This window comes from Papaver somniferum, chromosome 2 (genome assembly GCF_003573695.1).
Source record: "Papaver somniferum cultivar HN1 chromosome 2, ASM357369v1, whole genome shotgun sequence".
Lineage (NCBI taxonomy): Eukaryota > Viridiplantae > Streptophyta > Magnoliopsida > Ranunculales > Papaveraceae > Papaver > Papaver somniferum.
In genome coordinates this window covers 72,723,869-72,745,934 of record NC_039359.1, presented here as the reverse complement: position 1 = coordinate 72,745,934, position 22,066 = coordinate 72,723,869, and the positions used below count along the sequence as shown (strand labels likewise).

Below are 22,066 nucleotides of genomic sequence, written 5' to 3'. Positions count from 1 at the left end.
TATCCTCAGTGAACCTGTTAGCTAGATATAGCTTAGCGCCAACACAACGTCATTGGAATGGTATATTGAATGTAATCATGTACTTAAAATAAATCATTGGAATAAATTTGTTTTATCCCATCAAAGACATAAAAAGGAATGCTAATGAAAGTGCAATCCAGAGGTTGTTGATTATGAAAGAACAATAATCTCTTCTCCAACGAAAGAAATCAGGGGGAGATATGGTAGATTATTTTCTAAGTCATTACCGATATTCGGTTCGAAAAGTACATGACTAAAGGAACTGTCTGGAACAACTCTGAAAGTAATCATGGGGAGATGCCGACATAAGGGGGAGGATCCAAGGATATGATGTCGACATTTTTTAGTTCGAAATTGAAGCTGTGTTGTATTATTTTTCCCTTCGATTGAGGATAGTTTTTCCCAAAGGGTTTTGTTACTCGACAAGGTTTTTAGCGAGGCAACACTAAAAAGATCAAGTATGTTGAACACTGAAGACATAATGACGCGTTGTTATTACTAAAAATATCTGAATCAAAGAAACGAAACGTGGTAGTCTGTTAGACAACGTAACTTCCAGAATCAACAACAAAATCTTATAAACATTCAAATCACCAAAAGTAAAGTGTGATAAACTCCTTTTGACTGCATTAGACTAATGAAAATTTGCTGATATCGGGGGGAGCATCTAATGGTGTGTTGAACTATTTTCCTTCATCAAGGTTGCTTTTTCCCACATGTTTTTGTTACTCGGCAAGGTTTTTAATGAGACAACAACAAACACCGAGAAGTAATTTCCCAACTAAGGATAATGTCTTTCCCACGAGGATTTTCTTCCTTAGAAATTGTGAAGCAACTAGTCAACTTCAACGGAACAAAGTGATCATCTGCAACTGATCACCTTTACTTGCATCTGTCACGTTGTACTCTTTTCCCTTCGTCAAGGTTTTTACCCAATGAGTTTTCCTTGTCAAGGTTTTAATGAGGCAACATATTCGCGTCCATCTATGTTCTAAGTTTGCTTAATATTGTACTCTTTTTCTTTAGGTCAGGTTTTGTCCCTATGGGTTTTTCCTGACGAAGTTTTAACGAGACAATTAACTTAGACTAGTCGGTCTTTGAAGATCGCATTACATGTGATGAAATACATGTAAAATACGAGACAACATGTGAAGTACTACATGTGAAGAGCTGTACCAAGGTTTTATCCCACGGGATTTTCCTTGTCAAAGTTTTAATGAAGGGATTGCTTAGACACAATAGTCATCAAGAAGAGAATTACATTTTAAAACCTTCATCCGAAGCATTGTATGGGAAGTACTGCATATGAAGTTCTATTGGTCCGCACAAGGGGGAGTGTTGTAGGGATTTATCCCACGGATGCGCGGTCCAATATAGTAACTAGGTTTCTGTTCCTATTGTATATAAAGGGCTATATCTATGTAACACTGACTAACTCTAATGAATGTAATATCCTTCTATCTTTGTCTTTTTATCTTTCTCATCCACTGCAAAAAACACAATTTTTCATACTAACCTATCTTTAGTTTAAACTCTTCTCTTCTTCTCTCGCCCACTTCCATAACCATTTTATATCCGGATTTTAGAAATTTTTGTATTATAATAAGGTACTTTTTGACTAAGCAACGTCTTCTTTATACATTTGTAATTGATAAATTAAGTAGTAATTATAAAAGTTGAAGTTGCGGTGAGAAGTTAGGCTAGGAATTTTGTGGAGAAAAGCCTACTCGAATTAGCCGAACGTGATGGAAATGAAAAACAATTCGGCTATTTCAGTAAAAAAAAAATTCTAACCGAACTCTCTGTAAATGTAAGCTAATCTATTTCGGAAGAAAAAAAATCCTAACCAAACTTTTTAAGTTCCTAACCGAACTTTATAGTTTCTAAACCGAACTTTCTGTAAATGTATGTTTTGGTATCATCTTAGGTTCGGCTAGGAACATAGTGGTCTCGATATTGACGAACGTAACTCTATTAAAGAAAAACTAGAAATTCGGTTAGCTATTCTTGAGTTTTCCAAGCCGAACCTAGTTCATGCACCATTAAAGAGGATCTTCAGCTACATTTATTTTTGTTTTTATAGCCAAACATAGTCCAAAACTCCATTAAAGAGGATGATCGACTACCTTACTCCTATTTTCCTAGCAGGTCTATAACTACTTTGTGCATCTACTCTTTAAAAGATTTCATTTTCACAAATCACTTATTATCGGATCACTATGAAGACCGCATATTCACATCACCATATCATGATAATGTCACTCTATTCATATCAAGAGATCATTCCCCATCTAATGTATAATCTAATTTTACTAAAATAATCAATTTTCTTAACTAATTTAATTATTAATACTAATAAATAAAAAAACTTATTTTTTGCAATAACCAAAATATCTGGTTAAGGCGCGTTGAATATTCCTTTATAATGACCTTCCGGAAATCGAGGAATGGTCTCCATAAAAATCGTTTGTTACTAAAATTTGTGGGCTTAAGCAAAATGATCAACTAGGGCCTAGACGCGGATAAGAAGAACGGTTTTTTGGGGACCATCCTTTTTTTTTGGGACTATTGTTTTATTTTGGGTAAGATATTAGAAGTAATTCTAGGCCACCTCTTATCTAAATATTTATATTAATACCAAAATTACCCGCCTGATTATTTTTGTACAATGATTAGTTAGTGTGATTAATCATTGATTAAGGTTAAATTAATAGATTGTTTTTTTTTAAGAAGTAGAATTATTGAGTGACTAAAGTGATAGAAGAAGAAGAAGAAGATGGAGAAAAAAATTATTTTGAGATGGGTGAATATGGAGAAAAAACATCATCTGGGTACCGAAGTATGCTTGTAACTTAGTGAATGTTGCTATAAATGGCCTAAAATATCTTCAAAATCAAAATTGTAATAAAAAATATTCAACCAGGTCAATAAAGTTCGGTTATATTATATGAAGAACATGTAACCGAACTTTCTGTAAATGTAGTTCGGTTAAAATCACAGGCAACCGAACCAGAGCTTTAATGGAGTTTTTGCTTGTTCGGCTAGCTGATGAAAAATTAAATGTAACCGAACTACTATGCTTGAGTTTACCGAGTTTTGTTCGGTTCAGTCGACTCGACCACGTTGTAACCGAACTTTAAACAATAGAGTTCGATAAGTTCGTAAAAAAAAAAATTGCGATTAAACCGAATTCAACATTTGGCTATATAGTGAAGAGTTAGGTTTTGAAATTATTTTTGCGAGTTAACCGAACTCATTATATACGTTTTCAGAGTAAAGTTCGGTTAGGATTTTTTTTATTTTTGTGATTAAACCGAACTCAACATTTGGCTATAGAGAAGAGTTCGGTTTTGCAAAAAAATAATCTTAACCGAAGTGTTCTTCGTGTTCTTTATTTTTAAAAGTTCGGTTATAAAACTAGGGTTTTTTTCAAAATTATCCACCGAAAATTCAACATATTTTGATGATTACGGCTCAAAATTTCAATAAAAAACGAATTATAAGTTATGGGTTTGTGGGAAAATACTTATGGACAGGTTTGTTTATAAAAGATTAATTAATCGACGATGAAAATTTGATGATTTTGATTAGATTTGTATATGATCAGGTTTAGATGATAATAAATTGATGAACAAGAGAAGAAGAAAAATTATAGAATAGAGGAAGAAGAAGTTGTAGGTTAGTTATAATTTTAATTAGGTAAAAGGGTAAACTAGTCATGTCCACCATTTAGGACACCCCTTATAATTATAGTGAAGATGGCCTAATCAAACCATGGTCCCCTCAAAAAAGCTCATGATCCCCAGGAAAAAAAAGAAAAATGGTTTGATAAGAAAGATGGATTCAGAATTTTAACAACAAAAGTTCAGCTGATTCAGTAATGACACGAAATGAAGAGTTAAAAAGTTCAAAAACAAAAAAGAGATGGAAAGCCAAACCAGTAGTATATCATGAACAGCCAGGGCCTCCAAGAACAGGAACCAGAATTAACTTAACAATACAAAGTCCGTCAACGACCCCAAAATCCTTTTGGAAGAATTTATAAAATACACCCGTTTTATTGACTTCGTTTTTTTGTTATCCCTGCTTTTTAGAAATTTTCTAAAGTGTTTCAACTGTTTAGTTTTTCATCCTAATTAGTCAACACAAGTTTACTTTCTTTAAAGTTTACTTCTTTACCCTTTACTTGTTAGTACGTTTATCTTCTACATCATTTTTTCAATTTGTCGAACTCGGTTCAGGATCGTGTCGTCATTTTCAGGTTCGTTTCATCATTCCCTGAAAGGATTCATCATTCCCAAGTGTCTTGGGATTTTTAGTTGGTGGAGAATCAATCTTCTGCAATATTTTTCCGGTTAGTCGAGCCCGGTTCAGGGTCGTTACAACACTTTCAGGTTCATCGAGTCTAGTTCAGGATCGTTACACCCTCTTTCAGGATCGTCGAATCATTATCCTCTCTACCAAGGAGATGTAGTTCAGGGGTAAATAGGACTTTTAATAGGAAAGATAACTGCCACCTAGCACTTAACTGGATGGAATTTGCCTTTTGAATAAAACGGGGTATTTTAGAAAATTTGTAAAAAACGGGGGTACTTTTGAAGTGTACATTTCAAAACAGGGGTACTTTATAAAATATCTCAATCCTTTTCGATCAAAATGGTGAAATATCATCATCTTTCGACAAGAATCTTCTCATTTTGAAGATACTTTTAATCCCGTCAAGCAAGGCAAACAAGATGAATGTCTACTAGTAGAGGAAAAAAAATCCGAACTATGGTGAAGTATTGGCATTTTACTTCTTAACTAAATGTAATATCTGCCTGTCAGTTTTACAATTGAGTAAGAAATTTTACCGTCATTTTTGCAAATTTTTTTTGAAAAATGAATGTGAGAAATGAGAATGCAACAAAAAAAAAAGATTCACAAATAGTGAAAGATGGTATAGAACTATAGATCATAGAACACTATTAATTTTCCTTTCATGAACTGTGAAGAGTTCCGACGTGATATTCGGAGAACATAATTGAACGAAAACTCCTAAATGATTCTAGCTTCATTCACAAAACAAGAAACATTAAACCGTTTCTACATTGCCATTTGTAACAACAGTTACTCCTCCCTTCACTCTACATATAACCCTTATATATATATATATATATTTCTTCTTCCTATTGCTTTAAAAAAATAGGCATAGAGGAAGCAAAACAAAAAACAAGGACCTGCATCTTATGTATTACATATATAATCTATCTATTATGAGACAATTGATCATAGATCTTCGTCACAAGAACCCCTTCTTCTTGCATTCTCTCTTTCCCAATAAGCCATTTTCAGCGCCTCGTAGGAGAATTTCCCGCTTAATCCCTCTGATGATGCCTCATTTGAAAGCGGACCACTATAATGTTGTTGTTGCTGCTGCTGCTGCTGTTGTTGCTCTGGACAAAGTCTCCCACTCCTGTTTCCAGCATCGTATCCAGGTGTCGAACAGAAATTTGAGTCCATCAACATGTCACCCTCCAAAATTCGTAGCACCTTTTCAAAGAAATGTAAGAATGAGTATAAGTTAAAGTCACAGGTGTTTTGAGTTGAGTGTTTTTCCATGTACTTTCTTTTTCTTTCACTATTATCGCGTTAATGTTTCACTTTTTAACTAGGCCCGGAGGAATGAAAATATCAGACACCAACTCCCCTTCGGAGTTAATTTTTTAAACTAATAATCCAAGACACGATTAATGTACAAGTAAAATGATTTGCAAGCACCTGAAACACTAGATATATAGGTATCATTCATGATGAATCAAGATGGGTATCGGGTCCCTGAAAACGATGACCTGCCTTAAGCTGTCACCTAACACCTAAACACTGAGACGATGGGATATTTAAGAATGGGGCTACAGGTCAGAAAATCAGGACCATACTATATCTGATTAGCATAGTTGTGCATGGACCACTGAATCCATACTAGAGAGAGTGTACTAATAAAGTCATGGGTTCAGAGGACCACATGGGTCCGCCATTAGATGTTTTCTAGTGGATCTATCTTATACATAGCACTTTTTATAAAATCAGTGCCAGAAGAAGTACCATAAAACCAGAAAAATAGTTGGCATTTACTTCATGAAATTATTTGTTGGAAACCTGAATCGTAGGCCCTCTTACCTGAGACATGCGAGGCCTTGCATGGGGATCACGGCGAATGCACAGCGACGCAGCATGCAGCATGCAATAAACCTCTTGTTCTGAATAACGGTTGGCCAACCGTGGGTCCACCAATTCATCAACAGCATAGTCTTCTAGCAAAGGGCGTGCCTGCATGGGTTTCAATGAACTCAAAGTCAAGAATAATAACATCAGACAAATACATCTTCTGTTTGCTTATGTTTTCATTCCAAATTTTCAATTATTGAGAGTACTCCAGGGTAAAGGAGCAGTAGTTTTCCATCTTAAAAGTAATATAGGTAAGGAATCCAATTTTGCTTACCCCATGTGGGGTATGAATAAACTAAACCCAGCAATGTGCTAAGACTCAAACTGTCATCTAAACAGAGGTGTAACTGGGAAATACAGTAATTGGACTTCACTCCCCCTTATAATTGGTTTATATGTTCTAATGTCATGAGGGGGTAAATAAAAACATAAAACAAAATTTTCTGCTTCATACCCATTCAGTAAGGCATTGCTGACCCTTAGGCCGGTTGATGTCAACAGCTTTGCGTCCTGTAACAAGCTCTACTAAAACCACTCCGAAAGAGTATACATCAGCTTTTTCGGTAATTTGACCACTTTGTGCATATTCTGGAGCCAGGTACCTAATTAAAATCAAAAGACAATGAGTCAAGATTTGCTATTGGCTGCCAGAGGGTAAATTTAAAAGTGTATATTTCAAATTTTTACCCAAATGTTCCAATTACTCTGGTTTCTACTCCCAGGTCTCCATCTGGCTGCCACCTTGCAAGGCCAAAATCTCCCACCTACATAAAAAGGTACTTATGTCAGGCCTCAATCATCCTCCATGTCCCTGTCATAATTGTCACATTGCATTCTCCTTTCTTAGAGAATTCATAGTTAAACCATTCCTATACATCATTTACTCAAGTGCCCATCTCCTATATTGAATGACATGATAAAAGAAACAAAAGCTCTGAAGATGGGAAACTATACCTACTAAGTTAGATAAAGTTCAATACTGAAGGAAAATAATAGTGCATCGCATTCATACCAGTGGTTCAAAATCATGTGTGATAAGTATATTGTTGGGACGCATATCACGATGGACGATACAACCCACTCTACACTCTTCATGGAGGTATCGCAATCCACGAGCAGCTCCAACTGCAATTTTTTGCCGTGCCGACCATTCTAATGGATTTCGATTACGTCCTACAGATTCAATTTCAGAATTTAGGCACCTAGCAAACCAACATAAGAACTAAAAAATGAAATCAAAAATCGAAATTCACGAGTCATGATACATAATATCTCCTAGTTTACCAACAATGCCCATACATATATCATCCATTACTATAAATTACTAAAAGAAGATGAGTAAAAACATCCTCAACAGTGGTCAATACATTTGTTGTATGCAGACCAGTGTATCACAAGTTTCTGAACTAATGCTGAATTCGAAGTATTCGTGGTGGCAATCCCATGGGAGCATTATTCTACCATGAGAGCATTAAAACCTATTACTTGACCAAAAATGTCTAATGACTAATGCAATCAATGAATTTGGTGGTAGAGGGAAGTACCGTAAAGATGAGAATCCAATGACCCATTGCAAATATATTCATAAACCAGCAACCTTCTTTTCTCCTCTACGCAGAATCCAATGAGCATGACAACATTTCGGTGCTGTGCACAACTTAGAACCTCAACTTCTGAACAAAACTCTTGATCCCCTTGAGAACTAGCCAATTTGTGTTGCTTAACGGCAACAGACTGGCCATCTGGTAGGACTCCCCTGTGGACAGATCCAAACCCACCTTCAGCCAAGAAATTTGCTTGCGAAAATCCACCTGTTGCAAGTTCCAACTCAGCATAGCTAAACCACCTTGGTGGTTTCCCAAATACAGGTCCCTTGTGTTGGCATATTGAGCAAAGAGGTGGTGGACCTAGAGGTGCATTCCTTGCTAGAGAAACTGCTTCTCTTACGTTTCCATTGTAGTCGTTATCTGACCTATAGTTCATCGATTCTATTCCCGCTTCACGGTCAAGTTTAGAGAATTTCTCCAGCAAGGCTTTGGCAGTGGAAGTTTGAGTTTTATCACGGAGTCTGTGCGAATTTTCTTCTAGTTGCTTTGATGTTTGACGATTGGAACTAAGCATTTCTGTCATCCATGGTTGGAATCCAAAACTGGTCGAGGGATGGCTTGAATTTTCACTGTCAGTGTCTGAGCTAGTTTCATCACCATGCCGGTGTTCTTGTGAGACTGATGACTCCTCTTTCTTCAGGTCACCATTAACTTCCGAGATGAAAAATGGAGAAGTTCCTGGATCTGAACTTGATACTGAAGATGTTCCAACTTCAGTTGCAGTGAATGGTGTCCCAAGTTCAGGACTACTGGACGGTGTCACAACTGGACCTCGAATGGTCTTCAATGTACCATCCTTGTTTTCTGGATGTCCTTCAGGTGAATCCACTAGCTCAGAAGGAACTAAGCCAGCTCCTTCAAGGTTCTTCTTAGGCGATCCAACCAAATTTAAGCGAAGTACTTTTGGATGGGAACGTTTCATAGCCACAATATTACATTGCAGCTCTTCCATGCAACGTTTCTCCTCAGGTTTAAGCTGTCTGTACATAAAAAGCTAATAGAGTAAGAAAAAATGTAACAGGATCAAGCGAAAGTGCGAATTACAGATAATTTGTGAATGACCAGAGAAAAAAATATAACGAGGAACGCATCACCAAAACAACAAAAACGATTTTGCAGCTAAAAGCTCATGTGCCGTTATGATACACTCCAAACGCTTATGTTACAGCCAAAAAGCTAGGTCAAGGCAAATCATTGTTACCTATCCAGTACGACCCAGTTAGCTTGAGTTCTCTTAGCTTCTGCAGCAACCGCTCCACAAGGTGATCCAGAAACAATCTTTATCTTGACATTTATCTATGACAAAGAGTCAATGCAATGATAATATTGAGTTAATGAAGCAGGAACCAGGCGAACACCAAGCATGATGCATAATACAGATAAACAACAACGTCATAATGCCAACCTTGTTTGGATCATACACATCATGCAGCTGAAGCATCATCTGGGAGCATGTATCTGAAATATCACACTTGTGCTCTATACTGGTCCCTGCAGAAGACCTTCGATGCCCACTGGCACAGTCACCAGTGAATCTTGGAAAGCCCCATTTTCTACCTAAACATGAAAACATGAATCCATCATTAGTCACCATCAATTAGCCACCAAAGCACATTGGAAAGTTAAACAAGAACTTCCACTAACCAAACCAAGTCCATCCATTAAATTAGAAGTTGAAGGACCTGATAATGAAAACACAAGGAACCTCGAAATAAACAGCCATCCTAGATTAGGCCTACTTCACATGCATGAATTTCTGCAGCAAAATCAAAATCTGGTCCAATAGTCACAAAATTATCCATAACAACACATGAATACCTTGTACCTAAGGCAACAACAAAAAGTAATTTGTCTGTACTACATACACACTGCAGTTTGGGCTGGTTATTGAAATTTGAAACTGATCTTAAGAACTTATCAACATGACACTTGAGAAACATCTAAGAAAGCTCATTTTCTTAACTAGAAATGTCAAAGAATCCTCACCAATTTAGCTAAAATAACTACAATCAAAACAACACCCACACAGAAATTCCTTACAAAAACAAGTGATTCATTCTATAAGTTAGAAAATGATGAGCAAATAGAGGATAAAATGAAACCCTAAGATACTGCATTCGAAGCAAACAAAACAAAGAAAGAGAGAATGTAGGAATGGAATGGATACCTGAAGTATGAGCAGGAACAACAACCAAAAGAGTAATACAATCCCCAGGTTGAACAACATGAGTTAAAGCCCAAACAAGTGCAGTTCTTGGTATTTCTTTAGATTCTTTAACTGCAACTACAACTTTCTCACTAACAACAACATCAGCAGAAGAAGTAGAACACCCCCCCTTTTGTTTCCCTCTTTTCTGTTGAATATTCATTTGATCAAATCCCAAAAAATAATAATAACCCTTTCACTTACAAAAATCTCTTACAGCCTTTCCAATCCCACAAACATCATAATAAAAATTGGAAGAAAGAACTGTGGCTTCTCTTTATAGAAAAGACATTAAACTTTTCTTCTTCTGTCTTATAATTCAACAACTCCCCTCTGTAAAACCCCCTGTTTCCCTTTTTTACTTCCAAAAAAATCTTCTAAAAATAGTAAGTTGAATAGTAATCTCTTCTCCAAATACCAGAAGACTTTCACAGTGACATTCTTCAGAACAATTGAAGTGAGGTAAGATGAACACGAAAACTTTATGAAGATTCTTCCTCTAAATGAAATCAGCCAAAAACCAAATCAAATCAAAAGACAAGACAGTCAAACTTTTCACTGTTCTTCTCCTTCTTCTTGAAATGACATTTTTGTATGTTCAGAAAAACTTTCACCCAATAAAAAAAAATCACACAAACTTACAAACAAATGTCTTCTTCTTTCCTTCTTGCATCAAATCAAAACCAATAATACTGAAAAAGAAATCATCATCACCATCACCAGAGATTTCGATTCAGAGAGAGTCTGCCAGAAAATTTCCCGTTTGTACTTGTTTTTGCTGCAAAACTTTTCAGGATTGGTTCTGGGTTTTGTTTTGCTTACTTTAAATGATAAAAAAGAAAATTGAATTTAAAATCTGATGAATTTTTGTTTTGCTGTTGGATCAAGTCGTTTTCTTAATTGATAACTCTTTTATCTTATATCAACATCAACCCAGCACAATCACAGTATCAAAATGTAAAAAAAAAAAAAAAAATTACAGTGAAAATAAACTACAAAATTACAATAGAAAAATCAAAATCTAGGGTTTATTTTTGTTTTAAGTTCAGGGTTCAACTACTTCACTCAGTTTTTATGGTTTAATGTTTCACTCTCTCTGCTCTGCGCTTCAAATAATCTCATTTCGCTGTCTGTAAACAGTTGCAGATATTCTGTAGATTGTTTTTGTACAGTGAAGATTTGCTGTGTTTGGAAAATACCCTAACTGTTTGTGTTTAATTTCGAAATCCTTTTTGTGGGGGATTTCTTTGAACCCTGTTTGGAGGGACTGGATAAAGATTTTGGTGTATCTTTTGCTTGAGATTGGCTAAGGGAAAGTGCAGAAAACAAAATTAGAAAAGGGAAAAGTGCATTTGATGATTTTTGAATTTAAGTAGACTTTGGAAATTGTATTTGATCATTAGGTTGGTTTTGGTAGTGGATGTCACGAATTTTATTAAAGAAAAAAAAAGAAGGGAAAGTTGGTCACACCACGAATAGTTTGTTAAGTTTATTTTTGTTTTGTAGGGAGCCAAATTGATATCTACTTCTTCCATGACGCATGACATGAAAATCATGAGATGCTTTTTTTTTTATATATACAGTTAGGTAAAACCGAATACCCATATCCTTCCTGGTAAACCGATACCCATTTACAGTGTTGGATAAACGATAATAGATTTTGTTTGTTCTTTTCACTACCACCAGCTTTGCAGTTTATTGGCGTGTTTGGATACCAGAAACAAAAATCAGGAGCAAAACAAAAATGTTTCTGCTTCTGGAAAGCAGAATTCAGAAAAATTGACTTTTATGTATGTATAAGTAGTTCTGAAATAATATTATAAAAGTGATTTCTGACTTTTCAACTTCCAGAAATCGAAAAATAATTTCTGAATGTACATCCAAATACGTAAATATGAGTGTACATCCAAATACGTAAAACATTTGCTTCATAAAAAATTAGAAATTTTTTTACTTCTAAGAATTATTCTGAACACAAAATTAGTTAAAAATATCAAAATCCATAATTCATGGGTGAAACAGACGGGTAAGTTTTGATAATGTTTATATGGACATGAATCAAAAAGATAATGTTCAAATATCCTGTTTGGTTATTTCACTCAACTTTAATAACTAATTTTTATACCCACGTACTAAAATGCCCTTTTATTCATATTTCCACCGACAAACCTTTTTTATATCCGCAAATTACATATATCTGAAGGCAAAACACCTACCAACGAGTTTTTGACAGATCTAAGATTTTAGAGATGAAAAACACAGTAGAACTAACAATTCAAACATATGAGAACCTTGAAAAGGAACTCCTGAGATGATTTCCCGGGAGATTCATATTTATTAATGACATATAAGTGAATAAGCTTCTGGAACATAAAATGTAAGTTGGTTGGAACTAAGGTCCACAGATGCCAGCTTTTGAGAATTCCCTAATGTGTGTGGAACATCGTCTGTTAGAATATTGTTGCTGATTACAAGAGAGGCCAGACTTGCGAACTGCAAAGTTGAGTCACAATTCACCTCCTTCCATCTAAACAATTCCTGCAAATACAAACAACGCACAAAATCAGAAATCCACCATTCATGAAAAACCCACTACATATATCATAAGAAACTCACATAAAAACCAAACAAAAAATTTTTTTAAGAAATTTTAAGAAAACCTACTACAAAAATCCTAAATTACGGCAGAATGAAACTAGTTCCATCCTACTTTAAACATGGGCGAAATCAAATTCAACCCGATATAAAACAAGATGAAGCCAATTTCATCTTAGCTAAGAATAAGGAAAACCAAATTTAACCCAATATAAAACAGGATGAAACCAATTTCATCCTTGTATAAAAATAGGATGAAACTAAATCCATTGCAACCTAAAATAAGAAGATGTACAAAATACTCATCTAGTAGCAATAGATGATGAAACCAGACTCATCCTGTGGAAACACAGGATGAAACCAGTTTCATCTAGTAAAAACATAAGATGTACAACAGATTCAACTAGTAGCAACAGATGATGAAACCAGGCTCGTCATGTGGAAACACTAGATGAAACCAGTTTCATCCAGTTATAACACAGATATATGAAACACATTTAATGTAAACATGCTAAAACCATGTTCCATTCACTGGCAACACATGATAAAACCGGTTTTCTAACAAACAAAAAACAATGATGTACTCAATTGCATCGGATTCTAACCCTTAATCTAAACAAATTCAACAAAATGTAAATGAGTATTTATGGAAATGCATCAAAAAGAAAATTAGGGCTTTATCAAAATTAGGTTTAGGAAATTTACTCTTGATAAAAAACAAAACCCAATTTCTTTTCACTTCAATCTATCTCATAAATTAACTTTAATTTAAATTTGGGTATTCAAAGAAAATAATCATTATTAGTGTTGGTGTTGTTGACGACGATGGTGTTTTGGGTTTTTGGGGTGATTGAGATATGAAAAGAATATACTGATATTGTTGTTGGCGATGGTTTCTTTGAGGGTTGTTGTTTGTGGTGGCGGAGATGATATGTTGTTGTTTTTTTACGGTGGTAGTGTAGATGATATTGTTGTTGGTATTTGCTGATGGTAGTGGAGATAACACTGATCCCGATGATGTTGGTTTTTCTGTTTATGAAGATGGTGGAGGAAGAGATGTTGTTTGTGGTGAAGGAAGAAAGCTAGCAAAGAGATAAGATATGTAGTCGATGTTTTCAATGTCAACTGAACTAGTGGGGTACAAATGTCTATTCTAAAACGACGTGACATCCGTCCATTTCATCCCAAACCAAATTGTTACACATCCATTTGACCCAAGTTTTGTTGATTCTATCTATTTGACCCATTTTATGTGTTCTGAACCGTTATACTACTAATTTTTGATTTTTTTGTTTCCCGAAATCAAATACCAACTTCTAAGTGCTTATGCAAACAACCGGTAATTTTTGGGTGTTTTTACTCGTATAGTGAAGAATGCATTAATGCAAGTATGCAACATTGAAACTACTGATCCAAACACATTAACTTCAAAATAACAGGAGACAAATTTGACTAGGTTGTCTTGGACTTCTTGATAACTCTGTCTCAACTCTCAAGCATGAAAAACAATAACTCTTCATTGGCCATTAATATCAGTCATGCAGAACAACCACAACATAATCAAGGGTAAATGATTTATTTACTACTAGGATTTTGAATCGACTCCACTCCATTAACTACTTACTGTACACACACTTAACTCGAGGTTAAATATTATTCGACTAGTAGAGTTAAAAAGCTAGTAGCTCTAGTCTTCTTGATGGATCTTTTCAAAGGGACTACTGACACGTAAGAAATACGCCGCTATCAGTTACTTATCTCCCATCAGAGTATCATAATGATGATACTACTCGAGTGTTTTTATAACTTCCCCAACTCCCCATTTACTACTAGTCTACTACTCAAACACGGGGACCAGAGTCCCAGAGATGACTCAAACCAGCCCTTCCCTTCTTGTTGTTTCATATCTTCATTATCTCTAAAAACTAACCTTTTATCTCCCTCTGGTAAGCGATAACCTAAGGCCAAGCACTATGGTGCTTTCCTCCCTATCTCTCAAATAAAGGAAAGGGATGCAGGTCACGGGGCTTCTCCACTATGGTATCATTTTATCCCTTTCCTACATGATACTCGGTGTGAATAGTGGGAAATTGAGTTTTTGTTTTCTTTTTCCCAATTCTTTCTCTGTCGGAATATATTTGTTTAGGTAAAGAAAGATAATATAGAGTAAAAAACTGAGATATAATAGATAAAAAAAGAGTTTTAGTAAAAAATAAAGTTTTAAGATAAAACTAAAAAAATCAAAAACGGAAACTCATTTACCGTCAAAAATGCTACCGAAACTGAGTATCTGTCTCAACTGCCATAAGGATACTCAGTTTCCGTAAAGCAGAAATTTTGACGGAAACTGAGTATCCGTCTCATTTCCCTTCTCTACTACCGGATCAGATGTGATCCACCTAATAGAAAAGGGAAAGGGTTTCCCTTACTTTTGTAGGGATATGGGAGACCATAGTGGTTGTCAATTTAGATTTTTCCCTACAAATGAGGGATAGGGAAGGAAAATGGAGCATCATATTGCTTGGCCTAATAATGTTGGTGCAGATGTTACCAAATTCCACACTTGGGGTGTTGATTCTTAACACAAACCAAGTCAAATCAAAATTTGATACCTTTCTATAGAATTTAGGAACCCCCAGTAACAAATTATAAACCAAAGTTCAAAAAAATGATTCAGTTACTCTATGGTTGGCGCAATTCATGTTACAAAGTTTTTCATGACTGTTTTTCAAATATCTTGTCTCATTTGAGGCAAGATGGCTTTTCTTTTATTTTCTTCATTTTTAACAACAAAAAAAAAGAATATGTCACATTGAAAAATTAAAGATATCGCTTTTCCAGAAAAAGAAGGTAATTTTATGAGTTGAGGGATGATGTCAATGTTTTTTTTTTTATAACGATGTAACGAACCAAAGTAACAAGGTAAAGGAAAATTGTTCCTGTCTGGATGAGGCAGAGGTAGTTAGTGCATTTTTGGATAGAATATGGGCCACGCTATTAGTACCATTCTCACTTGATGTAACAAAACTTCTTGAGACCGGCAATAATTGTGCAAGGGATCCTTTCATCTCTTTTATGTATCCGGCCCTAGTTCTCCAGGTAACTTGAAAGACTTCACTTCACCATTAAAAATCATCACAATTGCCTTGAATGCATACAAAGAAGTAGCTTCCAAATGAACCTCCGTGCATGGGGTCATTTATAGCTTCTAGGAGTAAGTTGGCATCTCACACTGTTGTGACCATTGATAAATGTATATAAGCAATTCGAAATCGTTGAATACAACAATTCTTTGTTGGATATTGACAATTGGCATTAAACATCACTTTCAAATAGTGGTCTACTTGTCGAGGCGCAATATCACTAATGAAATGAGCAACCCTACAGCAACATCTTTGTTTGACATTGTCTGGAGGATCAACAAAGTCCCCATTTCTTGCTAAATGCATGCATAATGATATGTGATATATTTAACATTTCCAACTTTTCCAACACCTCCTTGGTAAATTTTTTAGCATTTCATTTTGCACAAAAGCTGAAAGGGAACAAATAAAAAAATCATATCCTTTTACCTTTTTTTTTTCTATTTTGCTATTGGGGTGTTATATGAATTACAAAGTTGCTTATTTATCCAAAAGGATACCAAATTTCATACAAGATGAATTAGAAATTGCTTTGTTTTATATGGAATTTGATACTATATTTTTCAGTAAACTCCATCCTCCATCGAGGATAACCACTTGTTTGTTGGTAATGATACAAAATGTTTAGTCTTGTAATTGGTTCAACGGATCTTTGGGTATCACATAAAAGTCAAGCAAAAAGATTTGTAAAGTTATTTAGACTTCCAATTTCCTGGAGGAAATGCTGAATGGACTGAAAAAACCAAACACCACCAAAATCGATAAACATAATAAAGTGGTCTCCATGTAGTTGCAAGTTTCCTCACAACCACGTTCCACTATAACTGTAATCAATATTAGGTAATCATCATTAACCTCTTCATTGATTATCAAGACTTAAGTCGGTCTACAAGATGGATACAAGCATTACAACAATTTTACTTGTTCCTAGATTTACTTTCTCTCTCCTAATTTCTTGTCTAACATTCACTAACTAGCTCTCCCCCACAAGTAATAACCTCTCCTCTTTATATAAGATCTTACATAGTGGATGACAGCTAAGAGATCCTTTATTTTCGGAATCTCTATGCAATACACTCGCTCATGTACAATCACCCGTTCTCGCACAGACTACACTTCGCACAGATCTTCATACTTTACTCGTGATTTTGCTGACATCATCCGGTGCGTCATCTCAACTTTGCTGTGTGCGATCTCCCTCGTTTAAGTTATATAGTCTTCACTTCGTATACTTACTAACATGTGCGGTATTTCACTCCTACATTTTTCCTCTTCTCATTTCGGTTATTCTTCAGAGTGAGCGATATGAGAAACTCCCACCTTATATTATCGCATGTGCTTGTCTTTTCACATTTTGCTTTGCCGATAATTTTTCGGAATTCAAGTTTATCTATTTACACGTGTTGATTTTCTTCCTTTTTACTGGTTCAACCGTTTGCAACCGGTCATATTCTTTTACCTATTTATTGATTCTTCGTGGAAAATAATCCTTTCCTCTTTCTTTCATCGTCTTGCAACTACACTTTTCTTCTATTCTCTCTCTTGCCGCTGCTGTTCCTTTTTGGTGTTGCTGTTGCTGTTTTAATTTTGCTACCTGCTACTATTTTATCATCAGGAAAAGTTCTTCTCTAAGTGCTCTTAGAATAACCTCTAAATCTTCTTCTGGTGTCGAGAGTAAAGAATCGCATAAGAGGAAGGCTTCGCATAACAAAGAAGTAAGAAATACCCAGAAAAAAATTTAAAACAATATTGTTGTCTCTATTTCTTATCTATTTTGTTTTCGCAGACTTCCAATTCTAAGATGGGTGATGCCAAAGGACCTAAAACTAAGAAATCTCGCAAGCTTACTGTGATTAAGTCGAACCTCTCTATTCTTGATTTTAATGTCGGAGATGTCACCCCTATAACAACATTTCAACCTTTGCACACAAATTCTCTTGTTACTCTTGTAACAACTCAAACTCCTGGGGCAAATATTTTTATTTCTCCAGTTCAAGCTTCTGATGCGAATGCCTCTGTTACTTTTGAAGAACATTTTTCTGGAAAGGAACCTGCTGCTGATCAAGGGGTAAAAGGTGCTTCTACTATTGCCTCTGCGAATGTATTGAATATGGATCAAACTTCCTCTTCGTTCATCAATACCGATTCTCAACCAAACCATGTTGATTTGTCTATACCTACAGATTTCTCCATGTGTTCCCCTTCTATGTCTATTCCTTCTTCTCCATCTTCTCCTTTTTTACTAAATTCCCTTTCTTTGAGTAAGAAAGCTTTGGATAGTGTGAAGTCTGCTTCTCAAGCTCTATCCGATATTATCAATTCTGATCAATCTTTAACCAAGGATCCTTGCAAACTTCGCATATGTTCATCTTTGAGTAAGCTTATGTGCGAATTCCTTTCTGATAGAGCTACAAGGAATGAGATCCTATCTCAAATTGATCTTAATTTCCACGTTGCTCTAGATGTCTTGGTAACTATCTCTCATATATTAACTTTATCTTCTTTCATGTTATTTTAATTATGATTTCTTAATCTTTTAACTGTATCTTATTTCTTCTTTAGGACTCTCATCGTCGCATGATTTTAGCTGAAGAGCATTTTGAATATAGTTGTTCCCAGCTGGAACTTTCGCAACAGAATGCTTCTTTAGAAAAGGAAGTCACTAGATTAAAAGGGGAACTCCAGGAAGTGCAAAAGTTGAGAGGAGAACTCGAAGTTGCGAATGTTGATGCCAAGAATCTTCGTAGTGAAAGTCGAAATCTTAGAGGTATTTATCATCATATCCAAATTGCTTGTTGTACTCTATTATACATTTATTCCCCTTTCCACATTTTTGTAAATTTCTTCATGTATTTATTAAGATTTAAACCAGAAGCGAATATGGGAAAGATATAATTTTCAATATCTTGCTGAGGATACCCAAGCGAATAACAAGAAGTTGCAGACTCAACTAGATCAATTGTCTAACCATCATTCATATTCACTTGATCAGATTAACAATTTAACCCATGAAAATAATCTTCTCATTCAAGAAATATAAGAATTAAATAGTCAAATATCCCACTTTTCTAAATTGTCATGCGAAGCTGATCTGGTACACGAAACTTTATCAGAAGAAAATCGTATTCTTTCTAAGGAGAAGCGTTCTTTCTTAAAGAAGGAAGCGATGTTTTCGCACCAATATTCAATTCTTCATGAAATAAACGAGAACCAAGCGCGAACTCTTCGCTCATTAAAGGAGCAGTATGAAACATCGTTTAAGGACTTAAATTCCCAAATTGAAAAAATTATCCAAAGTAAAATAAATCTGACTGTGAGAAGAATCAGCTTCAAGAACAATATGATCATCTAAAGCATTCCCACGATGTCCTTAAGAAAAAGAATAAGTCTCTCTCTGCTGACGAACAGAAGATTCTATCCCGTCTTCGTGGTTCAGTTGGTGATGAGTTTGACAAGACTATGGAAAATATGAAGGATAATACCCTTGCTCTTTCTAACTTCTGCGAAGGTAGTCAACTATAGTTGACTGCCTCATTATTCTTTAGTCATTTCTTCGCATATTGTTGATGTAGATTTTTTATTTAATATTGTTTATTACTCTTCGCAGATTCTGAAAGATTGCATCAATCCACTGTTACCCAATTGAGATCTGATTTATCCAAGGCTCGCAAAGAATGTACGAACCTGGAGCTTTCTCTTTCTGCTTCTCGTGGCAGAACGCGAAGAAGACTCGCATATCAACAAATTTTTTTGGAGATCAATGCTAGAAACCTTGAAAGATGAGCTATTCGCAAGGCTCATGCCAATTCTCAATCTGTAATCAATGGAATTCTTCTAAGCAACTATCTTCCTGCAGTAAAGCTCCCTTCTCTTACCATAAGCGAAGATGAAGAATATCCTGAAGCAGACAGTGATTATGACTTTGTGAGTAATGATGAAAGAGATCAAGAGGGTGAAGAAGATCATCTTGAGAAGGACAAGCCTGTGAGCGAAACCAATGCTGAAATTGAGGATCCTAGGCCCAATATGGATGCTGAAAAGTCCTTGGTTGAGCAAAATGTCATTGTTGAGCATTCTTAATTTTCTTTTCATCCAGATTTCCCTTCTTTGTTTCGATGTACTTATGTTTTAAACTTGTTTGTTACAAGAAAGATAATATTTTGTTACTTCAATTCCCATACTTGCCTCTTATTATATTTCTTGTATGAAACAAGTGTGCAGTATTATGTCTTTGAATTACCTGCAAAACGATAATTAGCTTATATAATTTTTCTTATGAGGTCTTATTTTGCCTTCCTATGTAAAGGTCTTAGCTTTCCTTATTTCTGTGCGACGAGATCGCAGGCAGTCTTTATACTGTAGTGTATCGACCCATTGATCTCGTCTTACCTTTTTCTTGTATTATTACCTCTTCAGGTTTTATCGCATAAATATGACAAGTCTTAATACTCCCAAGAGTAAAAAGTCTCATGATATTTATGTCTTTTGACACAATTCAGCTCCCTAATGGAGGGTGCCGTCCTTATCTTCCCCTCTGATTGCCCCTTCAAGGAAGATTACCTCTCCCGGGTTAAGGTTATGGCTCTTCCCATTTGGTAATTCAAAAACCAGTTGATTTCGCAGTCTCGCATACACTACCGATGAGGTTTATGGTTGCGAGACTGCACCCTAGGTGGGGTATCTTCGGACCGAGAGCATCATAGTCAGGACTTGTCAAGAGTGGCAAGGTACGCTCCAGACGCCCCGGGCACTCTTGACTCAACCGGGTACCTCGGCGCCCTGATCGAGTTTCTGCACTCTTTGAGAGAGACTTTCTCACCTTAGGCTCTCAATCTAAGATTATTATCTTAGACTGAAATTTAAGGTATCTCTCCCGGATGGGAATTTTCGTTTATTCTCACCCCAAATCTCCAGAACTCAAGTTCCAGGGTCGGTGTTGCTTTCCCTTGAGTCATGCTTTTTAGGTTTCTCCGGCTATGACGTGTGATAAGTCTTATTTTTATATATTTTTTTGCCTCTTGCATGTATGCGAACTAGGTTGCACGCCACATTCGGATTCCTAATCTATCTGATAATAAATATCATTTATGTTGCCTTATATCAAGGTCTTATTTTGCTTTTAAGAAAAATTTCTTAATTTTGAATGAAATATGCGCATTCATTTATTAGATTCGATGTTACATCCTTGCTTAACTTTGTATTTGTGCGATTTATCTCGCAAGCTTCTATGGATAATACTTCTTTAAGTATAGCCTATTCCAAGGTCGATATAGTTTACGACCTGTATCTCTTTCCTCTGGATCCATTAACTGATAAGCTCCATTTCCAACTACCCGTTTTATTATATAAGGTCCATCCCACTTCTTTTCTAACTTCCCATCTCCTCCTTTCTGGTAAATTGGAATTTCGCGTAACACTAATTCACCTGGATGAAACTCTCTTATTTTAACACGCTTGTTGTATTCTCGGACTAGTCTTCTTTGATAATTTTCCATATGTTGTAAAGCGGCTTCTCTTGTTTCTTCTAGATCATCCAGTTTTTTTAAAAATTAGATCTACGCTTAGATTCTTCACCCAGGCTTCTTTCTTTGTGGTAGGAATAATGACTTCTGTTGGTAACACTGCCTCTACCCCATATGTCAAACAGAAAGGTGACATTCATGTTGCTTCCCTCCTTGTTGTTCTGTAAGCCCATGATACATTATGCACTTGTTCGCACCACCCTTTATTATGCCCCTCTAACTTCTTCTTAAAAGTCTCTGCGATCGTTTTATTTGTTTCCTCTACTTGTATGTTGCTTTGTGGATATAAAGGAGTAGATTTTCCACTTTGAATTTTGAACGCATTAAGCAACATTTCTATATTTTCGCTCTCAAATTGTTTCCCGTTATCAGATACCAGCTGTGTGGGAATGCCAAGTCTGCATATAATATTTTCAAAAATGAATATGAATATGTCCTTGTCTCGAATGTGTTGAACCGCCTTTGCCTCTACCCACTTTGTGAAGTAATATGTTGCGACGATTAAGTATCTCTTTTGTCCTGTTCCTGGTATGAACAGTCCAACAATGTCTATTCCCCATTTTCCAAAAGGCCATGCGTTTGTTGATGTATTTAACATTGCTTCGGGTGCATGTATCTTTTTGCCATGACGCTGACATTCTTCGCATCGTCTTGAGGCTTGTTTTGCGTCTTCATGCATGTACGACCAATAGTATCCTTGAATCTTTGCTCTGTATACGAGTGACCTTCCTCCACTATGATTGCCAGCATCTCCATAGTGTAATG

The 22,066-nt window shown here is 35.7% G+C and overlaps 1 protein-coding gene across 1 annotated transcript; it reads right to left on the bottom strand.

The window, feature by feature from the left end:
* Nucleotides 1–5,044: 5,044 nt before the first annotated feature.
* LOC113348021 (inactive protein kinase SELMODRAFT_444075-like) lies at nt 5,045–11,354 on the bottom strand. The gene is made up of 9 exons (XM_026591711.1): nt 10,003–11,354; nt 9,241–9,392; nt 9,037–9,131; nt 7,773–8,815; nt 7,241–7,401; nt 6,916–6,992; nt 6,683–6,830; nt 6,181–6,330; nt 5,045–5,553 (listed from the first exon to the last, which is right to left on the bottom strand). The coding sequence occupies exons 1-9, from the start codon at nt 10,202–10,204 to the stop codon at nt 5,290–5,292; spliced, it is 2,292 nt and encodes a 763-aa protein (XP_026447496.1). The 5' UTR covers nt 10,205–11,354; the 3' UTR covers nt 5,045–5,289.
* Nucleotides 11,355–22,066: the final 10,712 nt, after the last annotated feature.